The sequence below is a fragment of the Myiozetetes cayanensis genome, unplaced genomic scaffold (assembly GCF_022539395.1).
Source record: "Myiozetetes cayanensis isolate MyiCay16 unplaced genomic scaffold, myiCay2020 scf12, whole genome shotgun sequence".
Lineage (NCBI taxonomy): Eukaryota > Metazoa > Chordata > Aves > Passeriformes > Tyrannidae > Myiozetetes > Myiozetetes cayanensis.
The window spans coordinates 5,886,201-5,904,233 of NW_026086826.1; the positions used below are offsets into that span (position 1 = coordinate 5,886,201).

The following is an 18,033-nucleotide window of genomic DNA, read 5'->3' on the forward strand; positions in this document are numbered from 1 at the left end:
GGAGGAAAAGGCGGGAATGTCCATGCACCTCTGCCAAGGGCTTTCTGCTGGCCCAGCAGAACAATTAGGCCAAATGGTTTCCTTGACCAGGGAGATACCAAGATCCTCAGGTACCCTCTGTGTAACCTCAGCAGACTTACTTTGTCAAGGAAATTTGTCAAGGAAAATTAGACTGGGGATGGGCAGTGGTTTAAACTTCCACTGGGGTGCTTTGTGAGCACGAATGACAAATGGTTCGTTCCAAGCTTGAGCAGACCCAACTGATACATAAACTGTTTGTACACACACAGAAACACAGACAAAACCAGCAATTAAGGCCAGCTTTCTTCCCATGCAGAGAACCCTACACAGCACAAAGTAAAACACCAGGAAAATGAAATCCACTTGTTCTACTTGTGCTCCCCAGAGCCCAGTTAGGAAGCTTCCTCCCTCCGCTGTATGTGCATGTGTTGCATGTGTTTATCTATTTGGGGTTTTTTGCCTTGAAATGCTTTATCTGAGTGCCAGTCTTTTGAGAGGGTATCACAGTTGACTGAGAACTCGTAGCACTGCCTAGCTACAGAAAAACATGTACTATCACAAGGCTAACAGATGTCAAAGACTCATCAAAAGTATGCCTGGCATCTGGCACGGGTTCTAGCAGTCACGTTTGCTTCTTATCACTACACAAAGCTGGAACACTTTAAGAGTGACCAAACTAGGTTATGGGAAAGGCAGGAAAGGCAAAGAAGGAGGGAAGTGGGACAGTGCACCCCGATAGTGAAAGAAGAAAATAAAATCAATATACACAGGAATGGCCCTAAATTCATGGCTGCATTTGTAAAACAAACAAACCCCTTCTTAACTCTGCTTTCTTTCAAGTCCATGGCCTTTCTCCTTGAGGGGAACATTTCTAAAAATTGCCTCAGGGATTTAAAACCTCAGTGCCTGCTAAATGTCAGTGGAACTTCCAATTCCCAGTTTCATTTGCAACCTAAAACCGAATCTACATACAAGCTTGATACAAGTGCAAAATTCTCCTTTAACATTAGCAAGAAATCCCATGCCTCTGGGGAGGAAAGATCATTCCTTTGTCACAAATTCATTCCAAAGTAAGGTTTGCTTTGACAAGATGGTGGCAAAGAGTGAATCTATGCACCTATGGCATCCACGGACTGTAGGTCAGCAAGTGGAATGACACACTGCTCCTGGGAAGAGGCCTTCAGCCTGGGAGGCAGCATGAAGAATGGATAGAGGCACCCAGCAAAACCATGTGTGTGCCCAAACTGCAGTCAGAGGTGAGGACACAACAAGGTCCTTCAGATCTGCACCTGCCAGGACAAGAGAAGCAGAGGAAGAGCCACCCACTGACCTGGACCAAAACACCACCAGTATTAATCTGATGTTAGATAGCCTTGGTTCTTAAACTGCTGATTTCAAAAATCAGCTTTTTCTCTCCCAAGTTCATGGAGGGACTTCTGGATCTTCCCTGTGCTGGAATATGATGCCTTGACTCTGTGGGTGTTAGGAATAATTCCTTAAAATGACTTAAAATGCCACAAATGCAGGCAATGTTACAACCTAAACCCACTACAGCAGCAGAGATTTACTGCTCTCTTTGTAGAATCACAGAATTATTTAAGCTGGAAAAGACCTTTAAGATCATCAAGTCCAACTGTTAACCCAGCACAGCCACATTCACCACTAAACCATGTCCCAAAGTGCCACATCTACACACCCTTTAAATCCCTTTAGGGATGGTGACTCCACCACTTCCCTTGGTAGCCTGTTCCAATGCACGGCAACCCCTTCTGTGAAGAAATTTTTCCTAAAATCTGATCTGAACCTCCCTGGCACAACTTGAGGCCATTTCCTTTTCTCCTACTGCTTGTTATTTGGGATAAGAGACCAACCCCCAACTCACTAAAACCCCCTTTCAGGTGGCTGCAGAGAGCGATAAGGTCCCCCCTGAGCCTCCTTTCCTCCAGGCTAAATAACCCCAGTGAGTTTATTTCAGCTACCAATGTTTTCTTTCCCCTTCAGGAAGAGACAATACCACAGAAGTATTCGAGATCCATGTGAACCTTGTTTATCCACTGTGGATTGGGATTTACATTCCGGGGGTATAATGAACCCAAGGACGTGGGCACACAACATTCTTAAAGCCTTGAAGATTATCCCAGTCTCACTCAATAACGGAGCTTTTCCTTAATGGTGCTGGCACGTACGTGAACTGGAGCCCTCAGCAAAGCTCAGTGCCAACAGAAACCAGCAACTCTGGCAAGGCTGAGCAGCAGCCCAGTGTAGTCCCCTGTGTTAGAGCTCTGGACAGGCTGTATCATTTTTCTTCAATGGAGGGGGAAAGTGTTTATCTGGGAAGCGTTTCACATCAAGGACAATAGGAAACTGTTTAGCTTTCCACAAATAGGCTGGTATGCAACTTCCAAGCACTCTCCAAGGAAAACTTTGGAACACTGGCCACGTCTTTCCAGCAGGGATTTCATGTAAAGTAGTTAATGCCCCACATCCTTCATCCTGATTTACTCCTGCTTCATCCTTGTTTCAAAGTGCTGCGCTCACTTAAAACACAATATGGGGCTCATCTCTGAACTTGCACTTTGATCACTGGGGACTCCAGATTCATATCAGCCATTCAAACATAAACAGGGATGTGCTGTCCTGACAGAGGTATTTCTGTGACTGCCTTTATTTTTGCTGGAGAGATTCGGAAATGTGAAGCCGGGCTCACATGAGAGGAGATGCAAATCTAGGGCACTGGGTACCACAGCACTTGGAGCCTGTCTATGACTTTGCTGCTGGGATGCTACAGGTTAGCAGGAAAATCTTAGAATCCCTGACTTGACTGGAAGCCAATGGAAAAAGGCTTCAGAGTGCTCTTTCTCACAAATAAAAGCACCAAATAAGGTCTCTTCCTCTGCAAGCTGCCATCAGCAGACAGTGGCACTACAGAGTGGTGAGCTGGTCTGACGCCCCTGAAGTCAACAAAAGTTATGACCATGCTGGGTGTAAATTTAGGCTTAATTTTTGATACTGATGAAAAATCTTGTTCTGTGGTGGGGCTACAGATGAGGTAGACAAATGGGCATAGCCAGGTCTGCAGTGGCCACAACTGGGTGAGTCTTCCAGGTGCTTCTCCTGACAGAACTAGAGTGGCAAAGGATCCAGTTTTCACAAGCAGAACAGCTGTGTTCCACGTGGCTGCCCGCCTGTGCAAGAGGTCAACAGGGAGGCACAAACAGATAATTCAGTTTCTGCCAGACACTCCTTGTATCTGGCCCCAAAATTTCTCTCTAAATTTGCATGTAGGAATTACAAAACTGGATTAGTGTAGTAGTGCGTTTTTAGCAACCACAATTGCAAGAAACTGTCTTCATTCAGGAAGTTCTTCCATCAAATCACTTGACAGCCACTGTGTCTACATCCATCTACAGCATTTGATCCATTTTTCCTCCCTCCTGTTTCTGTTCACAGGTCCATTTTTCATTCTTCCTGGAATGCAGAGCATTTGAGAGTGTAGGTGGAAAGCCAAAGTCTTTCAACACCCACTAATAGAAATTTGTTTTATTAATTAACTTTGTGGGAAGAAAAAAAAAAAAAAAGAAAGAGAGTTGATCCTCTGGTCTGAAATCATGAATCACTGTGTAAGAGCAAACATGTCCTCTGAGGCACCTGAGGCCACTTCAGACAGTGAGTGACTGAGCTGCTTTCTTGGAAAGTCCTGAGTCATCAAACACAGCATTTTAATCCCCAGGAAATGGGAAACATATTGGCATGATCTTCACTTGCATGGAGCATGAGGTCCAGAGAAGGGCGAAACTCAAAAAGATTCTGGAGATCAGTTTGGTTTGTGGAAGGATTTTAAAACCTTAACGCTTCTCTGAAGTATATCTGATCTGGAGCTGGGTACAGTATTCCCAACACATGATTTCCTGGATGAATTAATCTCTCTACAAATTTTACAGATTACACATGAATTTACTTCGACTTCTCATAAAAATGATTCAATGATCATGACACGAAAATGCACTCTGGCATTCTAAGTTATTTACTGTGACAAGTGCTTCATAAATTCACCATCCTTAATTTACTATTCCTGTTATAAGAACTTAACTGCTTTTGGCATTCCTGCTCCTAATACTAGCACTTAACTAGGAGGAGCAGCTGATGCACATGCATCTCAGTCTGACCCTTCACCATGTTCTCCTCCAGGGACAACCCCACAGTCATTTCAGACCCAAAGCTGGGTTGTGGCCAGCACGAAGTCACCTGGCTTGGCTGAGACACCGTGAGTTGTTAAAAATGAGACTATTTTGCACCCAAGTAGACAAGAAGTGACACAAGATCACATGTCAGATGTGCGTTAGAGTGACCTTCTACTTGTGGGGGCAGTTCAGAAAGGTTTCAGTAAACTTCACAGCATCCCACAACAAGATCCACCCACAGGGAGTCATTTGGCCATGCCACCATTCACACAATGCTGTTTTGGAGGGTTTCTAACCCCATTTAGGCTTCAGAGAATGTCCCTGTGCACATCTGATCGCTCCTGAAAGATGAAATGTACTACTCAGTGAAATCCTATGTAGAAAACTGTATCCCTGACTGTTTTTTTTCTGAGATACTATTATTGAAGGAATTTTAAGTGAAAGTGATGATGAGAAAAGTCATTGCCTTCTTCATTGACAGAAATCGTCTTCCCTTTTTAAGAACTTATGCTTTGTAAAGAGCTCCCCGCAAGCAAAATTACTAGCAATTACACTCATGCTGAATCAAACAGCTCTATTGATTGTCAACACAGCCTGCAACTTCAGCCCACTTGCTGAAGGAAAAGAAGTCAGCTCTGGGAGTGGAAAAGCTATCAGTCCTAACGTGTGAGGTCTCTTTGCCTGACAGTGTGATAGTGAAGGTAAGGGAAGTTTGCTCAGCAAAGACAGAGTGACAGCAAACAGACCACAAACTTCCTTAGATAAACGACATCTTTCAAACCACACAATGCCACTTGATACCTTTGTGCCCCTTGAGCTGTTACAAAGTGCAGCTCCACTTCAGCCCAGATTGATATCACTTGGGAGGGAGGCCATCAATCCACAGGACAAGTGCAGGCTGAACACACAAACAAAGTCACACAACCTCGCTGTTTCAATATAACGCTGGAGAGGGGACGGTGCGGTTTTTCCAAAGGCTTAAGTGAGTCTAGTGACACTGTCCAACTTGAATATGGGGCCCAAGTCCTTCGGATAGGAGGGGAATTTGTTTCACAGAATGATTAGTCATCTAAAAGCAGCCAGACACCTCTTGCAAGCAAGTTGGGCCAGTTGTGTAAGACACCCATGAGCATTACTCTGGAAAAGCCAGTCTTTTTACACTGACTATAGCAAGCATCTGCACAACTGTGTGAACATACTCCTAGTTTTCTACCAATTCTCTCTTGGTTCCTCACCACCAAAGACAGGAGAGAATCAACAACTATCTCATAATAACAATGACCTCTAAAAGCTACTGGCACTGATGGAAGCCAACAATGGAAGTTGTTCACTTCAGTGCAGTTTGGATCAGCTTTATCTCTAGTAACTACAAACCAAAAATTTTCATCTCATACTAGCGACCTTAGGTGAAAAAATCTGCATTAGAGTTGGCTGGAAGCAGGAGGGTGAAAAAAAATCAGCTTCTCCTGTGGAAACAAGAACTCCAAAATTTGGCTAGGAAATAAACTAAGAACGAGCGCTGAACTTCTGAAGTCTCCAAGGCTCTGTAAGTTTACTATTAGATAGTTTATGGAGTATGAGATACAGATCTCCTAAAACTGATAGGCTGCAGAGCAGCAAAAAACTTAGAAACCTTAGCACTGGCTGGAGGACAGCTCTGCGAGGAGGCTGCCCTTGAGCAAAAAGGAGCAAGCCCAGGTTCCCCAGTGGCCCTGCATGCAAGTTCCCAAGGAACAGAATTATATGGAATATGAAACAATTTTTTCACACGAAACAAGAATTTTTGCCAAGGATGAAATCTGATTATAGAGAAAAGTGAATGTCCCACTGGGTGAACTAGTCAAGCACAAAATTCCTGAGAAGTTCTGTTCCATATTCTTACTCCAACACCATGAATTATCTCCTTCTTTCCCAGATATTTTTTTTGTAGCAAGTTGCTAAATTCCATTCTTTCAGAAGGTGTCCAGCATTTAAATGTAGCCTGAAGAACACAGAGATACACTGTCCCTAAGTAATGCATTGCTTAAAGGATAATTAAGTTTCTATGGCTGAGAACTTGTAAATTGACTTTGCTTTTCTACCACATTTTAGAGACTTTCTTCAGCTTTCCCCCCCTCAGAGTTAGTTTGACTGACTCTGTGGCAGTAAGGTAGACACAAAGACAATTTTAAGGATATTTTAAAGGCACATGGGAACATAAAACTGCAATGTGCATATTTTCATAACTAAATACTTTAAGCATTGAGTAGTCATATTCTCCAACATTAGATGAGGCAATAAATTTGCCAGTGCATGCAGATGAACCCCATTTCATCCCTATACACCTCTTACTGTAAATTATTCTGTCAGAGAACCCCCTAAATAATGGGTTTGCTTTTCTGCTGAGGGAAGGAAGCTATTGAAGGGAGTATGATCTTCAGGCTCAGATCAAGTGAAAGATCCAAAGGTTTACAATAGGATTAAGAACTGCAGCATCTCAACAGGGAGGTTATTCCACCCACATAAAAGAAAAAAGTGTGCACTCTTCCCTGTTTCAGAAGAGATGGGATCCCGAATCTCTCCTCAGTTCTACCTTTTTTCTCAGTTAATTCAGTTGTTTCTAATGGAAGTGTCACAGCTCTCATAAATACTTTTTTTTTTTTACTTGTCTTTTTTCTAAATAATTTTTTACTTATTTCACTACAACTTTAACATTCTCCCTGATGCATCCCAAAAATTAACAGCTAAGCAGAGCGGACTAACCCTGCCAGGCTGGCACCAGAAAGCTGAAGTTTCCTGGGCATCCCAAGGAACTTGGCAACTACTGGGAGATTCCTGAGGGCTCTGATGGCATCCATAATTTTCTGGGGTGAAATCTATTGAATTGGCACGCTTACCAATTTGGGGCTGTGGGGAATGCTAGGTCAAACATTTTCCCATTTCTTTTTATCACCTCGGGAAGCTTAGGGATCCTGATGGAGTGAAATGGCTGCATCACTGTGTGGAGTGAGTGCTTTTATCCCATGGGAAAGAACAGAGCATTCCTAGGGGAGAAAAGACTTCCACCCTGAGATGACCCTGAGTAGGAGGCCACAACTGTAGGATGCTACAGGAGAAGGTGAAGGAGGAAGCTCTTTGCTTCAGAAAGAAGGAAAGGAGTAAGTTACAACAGCAAAGACATGTTGCTTCAACTGGGCCAGGAAGTTCAAACATAAGGAGCAAGAGTAATTAATTTCTCCAGCAGAGCTCTGCGAGCGTACAATAAACCCTCAAAAGGGCAGACACAAAAGCTTGTACTGAATTCTCCCGTTCTGAAAGAAGGTAGCATTGAGCACAACCTCGGAAAGAGCAGTCTGATGGAAATGAGCACTGCTGCCTGTTTTCCTGGCCCAGAGAACGGTGTGCAGCACATCAGGGCTTGGTGAGCGGCAGAAGGTCAGAGCCGGTTCTGAGAACCCAGCAACAATGGAGTCATCACAGACACAGGTGCTTCCTGGATTGATCTTGCAGTTTGGCTGCTTCCAATTAAATGTGAAGCAGCTGTGGCCCTTTATCTGCTCGAGTCACTGGAATCCATCTGAGGGGAGATTTTCTCCCATCTCCTCCTCTCTCCCAACCCCAAGCATGCAGCTCTGCTTTCTGAAGACAGAGAGGAGCAGGGACAGCCAGTTGGCAGAACTCCACCAAAAAAAAGAAGAAGAAAAAAAAAAAAGTTGCCTTTCTTATCTCAGGGCAAAGCAATGAGATACACTAATTTTCCAATGCCTTTGTTTAGTGACAAGGAGGACAGCCAGCAAAATAAGAAGCAAATATGAATGCTGTTGAGGGTTGTCGTGCAAACAGATTTGGGACGCTTTCCCCCAGGCAACAAAATAAACAAATGAAGCCAACATGAGGATAAGTTCTCAAGTGTTTATGGCATTTCTCTGCATGATGAGTACAACAGGGTGTTTTTTACAGAAAGGGATCAAGCTTTAAAGGAAGTGTTTTCAACAGTCACCTGGAGGGATTCTAGAAGAGGCTCAGGAAGGTCAACACTGGGCCACTAAGGAAGATCAACAGGAGGAGCCAGGAGATTTCAGAAATCCAGTCAGTGAGAGTTCTGAAATAGCTCCACACCAGATAAATGTACTTTATGGGAACAGTCCTTTGCCAGTTCACTGATTCTGGAGCCATCAAACCCCTCCGCATCTTGGCTATCTCTTCTAGCCTGACAAGATCTCACTTTATTTTTCCCTGATACTTTAAGAAAAGGAGAATTTGGCTCAAATTCATGCTTGTCACCAGATAACAGAAATGTGAGACTCTAGGTATTCGGTTTGGTTGGCTTAAAGAGCAGCCATTTCCCAACCCATGCTTAGTTTTTGGATAGAGGAAGCCAACAATCTTCTGGCTTTACCCAGCCTGTATGTAACTGAAAGCACAAACAGCTTTGGTCTTTGTCCTGTTTCATTCTTCCCAAGGATTCTCTTTTTTTTTTCATACACAGGAACAGTACTAGTTATTTTCTAAAAAGGTATTCTTTGTTCTTTCTGAAACTGAAATGGGGTTTAAATCATACCAGACTATACTCCACCTATTTATAGCAACACTACTTAATTATTATTGATTATAAAAATAAGACTACTAATCATGTCAGTAATAATAATAATAATAATAATAATAATAATAATAATAATAATAATACTGTTCTAGGACCAGAAATATTAAAGAAAAATAGTATTTTCTTTTTTGGCAAGGCAGCATGGGTAGTAAGCAGGATGCAGAATACGTGTTTTGCTAATGTTACTTTCATATAATGGGGCTTCTTATTTCATCTGAGAAAGATTGTCCTGCAAATAACTGTCAAGGAATCACTGATACTCATCCAAAACCACCCTCAATTTCAATCTGATAATACCTCCAAATGTTTCTATGTGCCAGCTCAAATTGTTCCTCTTCATTGTCCTGCATACAATCTGTCCACAGCACTCCTTCCTTGAATTCCCTTGGCCAAAACATAAGCATGCAGCTGCTTCAGTTTTTTTCCAACTCTTGCATTTTTTCCACGTGCTGTCCACCCCCACCAATCTCTACATTAGAGTCCAGCTGATCTTCCCTGAACAGAATCCAATTTTTCAGTTGTCAATGCCAGAATGCAGCACAGTGGGCTTGACTCCCTTATACAACTTATTTGGAAGTAAAGCAGATATGTCTCTTTTGGGTTTCAGAAGAGGAGAGAAATACCTCTTAGTTCATGTATGGCTTCACAAGAATCAAGATGGAAACACCTGCATCTCTGTAACCCATAAAACAATCTCTGCTCTGCAAGCAGCCCAAATTTTGTTGAGCTTCTATTTATTTATTCTATGTATACATTTTGTTAGTATAGCCACTATCACAAAATGGTTCCTCTTCTGGGCCTTTCTAACTGTCTTCAGATGTTTTCATTTCATCTTTTTAAAGAGCAGAAGAGTGAAAATAGAAGGCTGGACAAAAAATGCAAGGTTCCTTAAGAGTCTCAATTAGAGCAACATGACCCTGACAACACAACAACCAACTCACTGCGCTTTCTGAACATGCTGTCATCTTTTGTCATAACTGTGTTTGGCTAGACTGTCTTGCATCTTGCCCAGAAATCATAAAATACAAGCTATTCTAAAAAAAAAGAGACAAATGCTTTGCAGCAGCCTCCTCGTTTCTAAGGGGGAGCCCCAAGCACTTCTGGTGGCTACAGCCCCAGCTGTAGGACAATGACATCCCCTGATGTGCATGTCTGAGAGCCTCTTTTTTTCTAAAGGCTGCAAGCTGTTCCCTGTGAATATATTTAATTTCTCTTTATCCACAATTTCTATAGTCTTCTGCTGTTTCTGCACCTTGAGTAATGCAGTCTAGTGGCAACTCTGGACTTCTTTACCATGTAATTTATTTTTCTTTCTATCTTCTCATCTAGGACTGGCACATCTGCCTCATCATCAGACCACAGGAGCATTTAATCTTTATGGGGTGCAATCATATGCTCTCACTCTACTCAATCCAGTACTCCTGTGCAACAGTGTACCCTTTAATAAAGTTTTGTATGTTCAGTGTTCAGAGCAGACCCCACTGGAATTAGGGTACTAGTCCAGACAAAGGGGCCAACCTGCCCCACACTATGGTCTGGAGCTGGGAACAGAAGTCACCAAGTGTGGGACAATTCAGCAGATGGACATGTGCATTGACCTAGGCAGCAGTCCAAGCCCACTTTCTTTCAGGAATGTTTTCCCCAGAGAATACAACTTTAGCGAAGACATCGTCAACAGGAGACACTGCTGCCAAGGTAGAGGAATGCACACACAGAAGTGCCCCATTCTGCAAAAAAGTCAACATTAAGCGCTGGCTTTGATTCAAGTTTCCTGCCCCATCCTTTATTTCCAGTCTGTGATGATGTGTAAAGACATATCCCAAGACCATAAAGAGCAGCAACTGTTCTTGGACTTCTCTCACACTACCGTATCTTTTGTTCTTCTCAAGGGCTTGCAACAGCCAATAAATTATTAGTTTCACAATTTCCAGCTGAAACACTTTTCATGGAAGATGATACTTTCAGCTAAATGAAAATTGCTGAAGAAAGTGTCCGTTTCCCTGAGTGGAAAGTTTCCTTGTCAGAAACCTAGGAACAGTACACCTCAGCTGTTCTGCTACGGTTTGCTTGGGTTTTCTGTTTTGCTGTATTTTTTTTTTTTTATTAATTTTAGTCAAAATTTCCAGCTCCAGCCTGTTACAGTGTTTACTGCTCTTCCTTGTGCCACGTTGATTTTTCTCCCTCTGCCAAAGTGCTTCTTAAACCTCCTCTGAATATATCCTCTTCCTGGTGTTCGATAGCTTTTTCTTCCTCTTTCCCCCCTTGTTATTTAAGATGATGCTTTTATTGCTCAACAGACCCCGAGAAGCATTTAGGATAAATGCTCTGTCAAAGACACTTATGTACAGTTGAGCCATATGATATTCTATATGAATCACTGCGGATGTTTCACAAACAAGGTTAGATCAGCCAGATTTTCCAACTATATTACACATAGTTTTTTCAGACATGGTCTACTACCTCTGCGATTAATCCTCCATATTGACACTCACCTCATATTTGGACCATGCCATGTCTGCCCACCAGGGACAGGAGCATGCTGCTAACACTTTCTCCTAATGAGGATAACAATCCTATGACAGAGTAATCCTGGCCAAATTTTATCTGCAGAATGTAGGGGAAAGGCTAATTTTCTAGGGAAAAGCTAGATGGTCTCTCACCATCCCTCATGGTTTTGTTGTCTGTGATTTCTTTGAAAGAGACCTCATCTAAAGGAAAGGGAAAATTCTACGGGATGAAGGAAGTTTGTTTCACTAACTAAGGACAATTTCATGCCGTATTTTATCTTCTAATAATGAACATTTCCAAGAGCCTGGTGATCAGTCCCTTCCTGCCTGTTTTACTTGACCAGATAGATGGGAGAAGCTCAGGGAATATTGAATTGCTCTCTACCTACCCAACACACTTTCCAAGGTGCATCTGCTACATTAAATCTGATCCTTCAGGAAAAACTGAAATTCCAACTGAGGAACAGCAGACTGACAGAGAGGTCTGCAACGGAGAAGCAGCTAAAACCCCATAGAGAGAAAAATGAAAAACAGCTATGGAGGAAAATGAGCTGAATGAGATGTTTCTGGAAAGAAACTGTGGCACTTCTGAGCTGGTATAACGAAGCAGCTGTGATATAAATAGTGTCCCCAAGTGAAAAAAAAACCCAACAAAAAAACCCAGCCACTGAGGCTCCATATGTTTCCAAACTCACACAATGGATGCTTTACAATGAACTTTTTGTCTGGAACTTGGGTGGGAAAGGGAGGTTCCTCACCCACTTCCTATGCTAATGCAGTAATATTGCTTAGTCACAGAAAAAGGGAGAGAAAAAAGGAGAGAAAGTGATTAATAATCTGTGGGCAGCTGCTTACTTTCCAATTGGTTGTCCAGGAGGAGTGTGCTCCACTTCAAATCCTGCTTGTCTCAGTACATCAATCACAGTGTTGTTACCCAGGAAGTGACCTAAAATACAGGTAGAAAATAGCACTGTCAATCAAACTGCTCCTCTCACTCACTTGAGTTTCTCCTGTTGGAACAGCAGGTTTGGGAGGTAAGGGTACCAGAAGCTAGACCAGCTTCAAAAGCAAGAAAGGCACGACATGTAATTTGTTGTCATTCAGACTCAGCTATTTGCCACGTAGCCCCACTGCAGCCTTTGGCAATGGCCAGAGGAAGAGGGAATGTACAGCCCAACACTTTCTTCTTCCATCTTACTCATCCCTCCCTCCCCTCACGTGGCCAAGGGACTGAGTGGACAACAGAAAACCTAGATGGCTTACTAGCCTGGTCTTCCACAGGGGCCATTTTTAGTATGTACATGGATTAAAGAGACTTCTAACGTGGATATCAGAGTGACCCTGCGGTGGCAAAAGGATATGACCAGGGCTTTGACTCCTGAAATGGAACAATGTATAAACCCAGATGTCCACCCTGAGCACCACTGTTCATGGACATCCACTCATGAAGAAGCTCTGAAGCTGCTGTACTACACATTCAGTGCTTGGCTAACTAAATCCCCAGTGACTGGGGAACTGCCTCATCAACCATTGAGCCACCTGCTCAGCAGGGTTGGGAGGAGCTGGGATGGAAACCCTATCCCTCCCAAAACATGAAGATTTAGTCCTGTAATTCAGGGCTCTTTGTTAGAAGTGTAAAGGTCACATTCCTATTCACAGAAGTAACAAAGAGCCCAACAAGTATTGCAGCATGTATAGGTCTTGAAAGAGTTTACTTAAGAGAGTTCTATATACTTGAGGTCTGAACCAAATCCCACTGGAGTCAATGGGAGCCCTCAAAGGACTTTGGGTACAGACTCAATAAGGCAGTGTAATCCCTCCAAAGCTTTCAACTTATTGTTAGAGTCCCACATTGTTTTCAGGATGGGTTAGATATAAAAGTAAGAAAGCAAGAAGCCCCACTAACAGGTTTATTAAAATCCACATAGCCCAGTAACCTGTCTCCAGCTGCAGCCCACGGTGTTAAAGGTATGTACATGTACACATGATTGACACTGAGAAAGGACAGAACAATCCTCCTCCATCATGCCCATTAGCTCCCAGCTCTGCAGGGCTGGGTGACCCCCATTTACACCCAGGCCAGTGCATCTCACTGACAGCTCTGAATAGGCCAATTCACCACGAATATGCTCAAGGCTCTGCCTCCATGCACTTTTTGCCCTGTGGCATCTTGCAGCAGGGAGTTCCACCATGTGCTGCACGTGAGCACTCACTCCTCTGGTCTGCTGCTGCTTGGAGAGTGTGTGCTTGCCTTAAGCACAGTCAAAGTGTTTGCAGGAGACGTTTGGAACTGCCCTGCTCCACAGCAGAGCCAAGTGCTTTGCACTGTAAAGAAACAAGGCAGGCAAGATGTGCCTGAGTCTCTCCGTCCATGCCACTGTGTAAGGAGCTGGTGTAACCATCAGCAGAGTCACCCCCCACCCAAGGACACTTCACCCACGCTGCACAAAGTCACTATGAATTTGAGAGTAACTCAGCCCCCAGGACTTGCTAAGCCTGCATCTCTCTGCTCACGCTGCCAACAAGGGCGCTAACTCACATCAGTTGTTGGAATGATGTAGCTGTACAGCTTTGAGTGCAACTTGCAAGCGCTGGTAAGAGCTTTTAGCCAAAAGACATTTCTTTAAATGATTAAACATACATTTGCAGAGCCCTAGTGTGTTCCAGGATTCCTCCACTTCCTTTTAAGAAAACTCAAAATTTGATTTTCTCCTTACTAGCTTACTTCTAACAAAAGCCAAAGCAGCAGAGAACAGTCCCAAAAATGTGCTATACACCCTCAGAGATTCAAGAAATGAGACATTTGTGAATGATTAACTGGATTTGATCATATCCTGTTTTTTTATGCAGTGGCCAAGGCAAACAAAGGTCCCCATTCTGTCAGTGGCCAAGTGACACTGAGGAACCAAAGTCAAAAGTATCAGAGATGTTTCTCTGAGTCAATGGTACAAGACTCTACCTTCCCTGAACGAGAGTCTTAAATGCCAAAAGATTTCTTAATGTAAATAATCACCCTGAATCCAGCCAATATTTGACATTATGACAGTACAAAAGAACCCAATTGTAACTCTTTTAAAGCCAGGGGAAAAAGTAACTATGCAGCAGCTCTGCTTCCTCATCCACAAAGAGGTAGGACTGTCAACAAAGTCAGCTCCTCAGCAAAGCCTGCAAGTCCCTTCAAGTGACAGATGAAGACCAGGACGTTTTTCAAGACCAGAGACTGAATTTCCATATCACAAATCTCCTTATCCTCTGCTCCATTCTCAAGGCTTATTCTTTTAATTTTGCCTTTCTTAACTGGAAGGAATACCAGCTCCCATTAAAAAAAAATCTCACCAAACTTCAAATCCCTGGATAAATTAAAATCTTTGTCACAAATTTCAATGTGAACATCATAGTTATTTCATTTTAGGTCTACAATTCAACACATACTACAATATTTTCAATGCCCCAGTTCAACCAAGAGAAAAGAAATTTAAAAAAAATAAATAAAAAAAAAATCAAACCCAAAATCAAAGCTGACACCCAAAATAATTATCCATTCCACATGTATCAACAGAGCCTGAAGCTTCAACAACTTATAGGAAATGGCATGAGCAGGTCTTTGAAAGCTTTACCTTTAGACTCCTCTTAAAATTTTCCTGTTTGCATTATGCCACGTACAGCTGGGTAAATCACCACCCATCTCACCATCAGCCTGCCCTGTTAATACATCCTCTACAGCTGATTGCAAGATTTCTATATGAACCAGCTCTGACTTTTACTTGTCCTCTCTGTCCAGTCAGAATTCACAGTATTGGGATTGGTTTTGTATCCAACTCTTTATTTTACATCACAGTGATGACGCTGCTGTATCCAAACCAGCAGCTCCTCATGCACACTGCAAGCAATTTGAAGTCATGTTCTACCTTAGTGATGGAAAATCCAAAATTATGCATCAGACCAGCAGCCTTCCCACCCAACACAGCCACCTTCCCAACAGTGATCCGTGGCAAGGAGCTCCTCAGGATGGGAGATATATGTGGAAGAGGAAGGTTTAAGGAAAAAAGGTGGCACTTGAGTGCACCCAGTGCAGGTGGGTAACGTGAAACATGAAAACACTCTCACGTCATTGCTGTACTTTTGGGGTTAAAGAATTCCTGGAAGAAATGTCTTGGCTTGCCTCCTGCTGGGAAGTCCATCATAATTATTCTTCCCAGTTTTAAAATCCAGGAAAATTTTCTATATGAGAAATGTTTTACATAAAATAACTCTCCTTAGTCACCCAAAACTTGAGATAAGCATTCACAGGCTGGATATTGATAACAATAGAATACTTTGACAGCTTATGGCATGTAATGAATCCAAATTTAACCCATATATTGGAGAAAATTAAGCTCAGCATCAGTTAAACTCATCAGATCCCTGCCTCTAGCTGCCCATATATGCAAACAGAATATGAAACAACTGTCATATTTTTATAACACCAGTGGATTTAATTTTTATTTAGAGATATAAATTAAATGAGCCTTATATATACATCCATGTCTGTGTATGTGTGCTTCTGCTGAAATATTTTAAAAATTTCTCTTCCTGGCCTGGAAAAAACCTCAAGAAAGTATAACTATTGAAAAGTTAGTGCATCTAGAGACATATCAGACAGATTAGAGAGGCAGGGGAATGATCTTGCATTTCCATCACTATTCCCTCTTCATTCTAAATCTGAATAAACTGTTCCTGGAGTATTAACTAAATTTATCTTGACAGCTGATGATAACTGGATCCAAGAGGTCAGAACATCAACTGCCTTGGGAAATCCATGGAAGTATGAGAAAAGGAGAGGAAGCAGACATAAAAGATTCTCTAGATAGGGACCTCAAGTGAGAGTCTGTTCTTGGGCATGGAGATATGCAGAGCAACTGCTACCAACAGTTTAAGATTAAAAAAAACCCCAAGTGTGGACACAGTCCTTCTACCCTCTAAGGATAAGGAGATACTCATGGGATTTGCTTTAGGACAAGACCCAGTGCTAAATGCAATCATTTTGCAGTTTGAATACAAATACAGTGGAGTGGCCAGTGTGGCTCGCTCCACTTAAAGGGGGTTTCTTCATTAAATTTTATGAAGCCAAGATTATTCTCCTTTCACTCATTTCTTGTTTTTTTGAGGCAGCAGATCTGGAGACACTGGAGGAACACATTATACAGTATGGTTGCTAACATTAATCAAAGACCTTCCCTCCCTGGTTTGCTTTTTTATTTTTAATTAAGAGCTGTTCTTTGGACTACACAAAGCAGATCCATGTAATGTGTTTCCTATCTCCCCGAGGTTTCATTTTTCACTGGAAGAAATAAAGAATAAACCACTTTGGGTTTTGTTTTTTTTTTTGCTAAAAGGTGAAAAATAAGTGGTTTCCTTAAAGCACGTGCATGCATACACACAGGGCTGAAAAAATGCATTTTCTTTCTTTATTAGTGGAATATCCTTAGGTGAGGAGAAAGACACTTCTGAGCCAACTCTTAAAAGCCACGTAATTTCTAACTGACCACATAAACTAAAGCTCTCCTTTACCACTTCAGACATCCTGGTGACCCTCACCAATAGCATGCCTAAGCATAAGGCTGCGTCCCTCAAAAGTTAAATGAGCTTGTGTGTTTCTGCACAGAAAAATATAACCATGTTTTGATGACAGAAGGAGAAAAAAAAAAGTTTTCGAGCTAATGTTATGTATTTTATCTAGGTTTACAGATCTCCTACAAATTACTTTGTCTATTCATTTCACAATTCTTTGTCCCGTGGCTTAGAAGGATAAAGGGGTACAAAGGAGCAGGAGATAATTCCCTCACAAAGGACCTCCATTGCCAGAGCCTTTGAAGTTGTGCTAAAAAAGCCTTGCTAGCCCATTAGCTGACACACAGCAGAAATCTGAACTGTTTCCATGCACACTACAAGCCGAGCTATTTTCTGCACAATTAGTCATAAAAAGGGCCAATGTAAACTGTGTCGGGAGGTCTCAATTCTTTACATTCTCCACACAGCGAATCAGACATTATGTATAACGTTTTGTTGCCATTTAGACCTTGGGCTGTTCTGCAATCAGGAGGCGGCGGCCTCTATTCCTCCTTCCCTCCCGACGCTGATTTTTCGAGCCTCTTGGCAGCACCACGGTGCTTGTGGCAGCGAGGCTTCAGGAGAAGAATCAGGGCAGGCAAAAACGCAAATGGCTGAAAGCTGCCCGTTCACAGCTGGGGCAAAAAACCTTACTGCTTCCTTCACTTGCTGTCCCCAAAAACTGCATCTCCATTTCTCTAATTCTGACAGTGGTCAAACTGAGTATTTTGGAAGCTGAATGATGAACTTGTCCAGACGAGGCTGCAGGAAGGAGCTACAGCAAACACTTCAGGGAATTAATTTTATCTGAATGTGCTGATTTCTCCACTGTAGCATTCCACTGACCCAGCAGTCCCTGGGTAACAGCAGGAATTTACTGGAGGGAACCACATGACATCCCACATTACTCTTTCTTGCCATGACAGATGTCCTAGACCCACGATGAGGAATCAGTTTTGTGGATAAACCCTCCGAACTTTTAATTCCCTTTCACTCCTTGGCCAGCATCCTTCTTTACTAATAAATACCATCCTTCAAGAACTAGAGGCTCTTTCATCCTTTCTCATGATGACTCAGGTTTAGACCACTATCACTGCCAGACAATTGCTCCTCTTTCTTCCTAAACCACTTACTTTCTTGAAATCTCACTCTA

At 42.5% G+C, this 18,033-nt stretch overlaps 1 protein-coding gene across 1 annotated transcript in view; it reads right to left on the reverse strand.

Moving 5' to 3' along the window:
* Positions 1-18,033, reverse strand: part of TRABD2B (TraB domain containing 2B) — a 274,824-nt gene that overhangs the window by 33,957 nt on the left and 222,834 nt on the right. Inside the window, exon 5 of the mRNA XM_050307303.1 lies at positions 12,147-12,237. Coding sequence (XP_050163260.1) covers positions 12,147-12,237 — 91 coding nt within the window. The remainder of the gene's footprint in view (positions 1-12,146; positions 12,238-18,033) is intronic.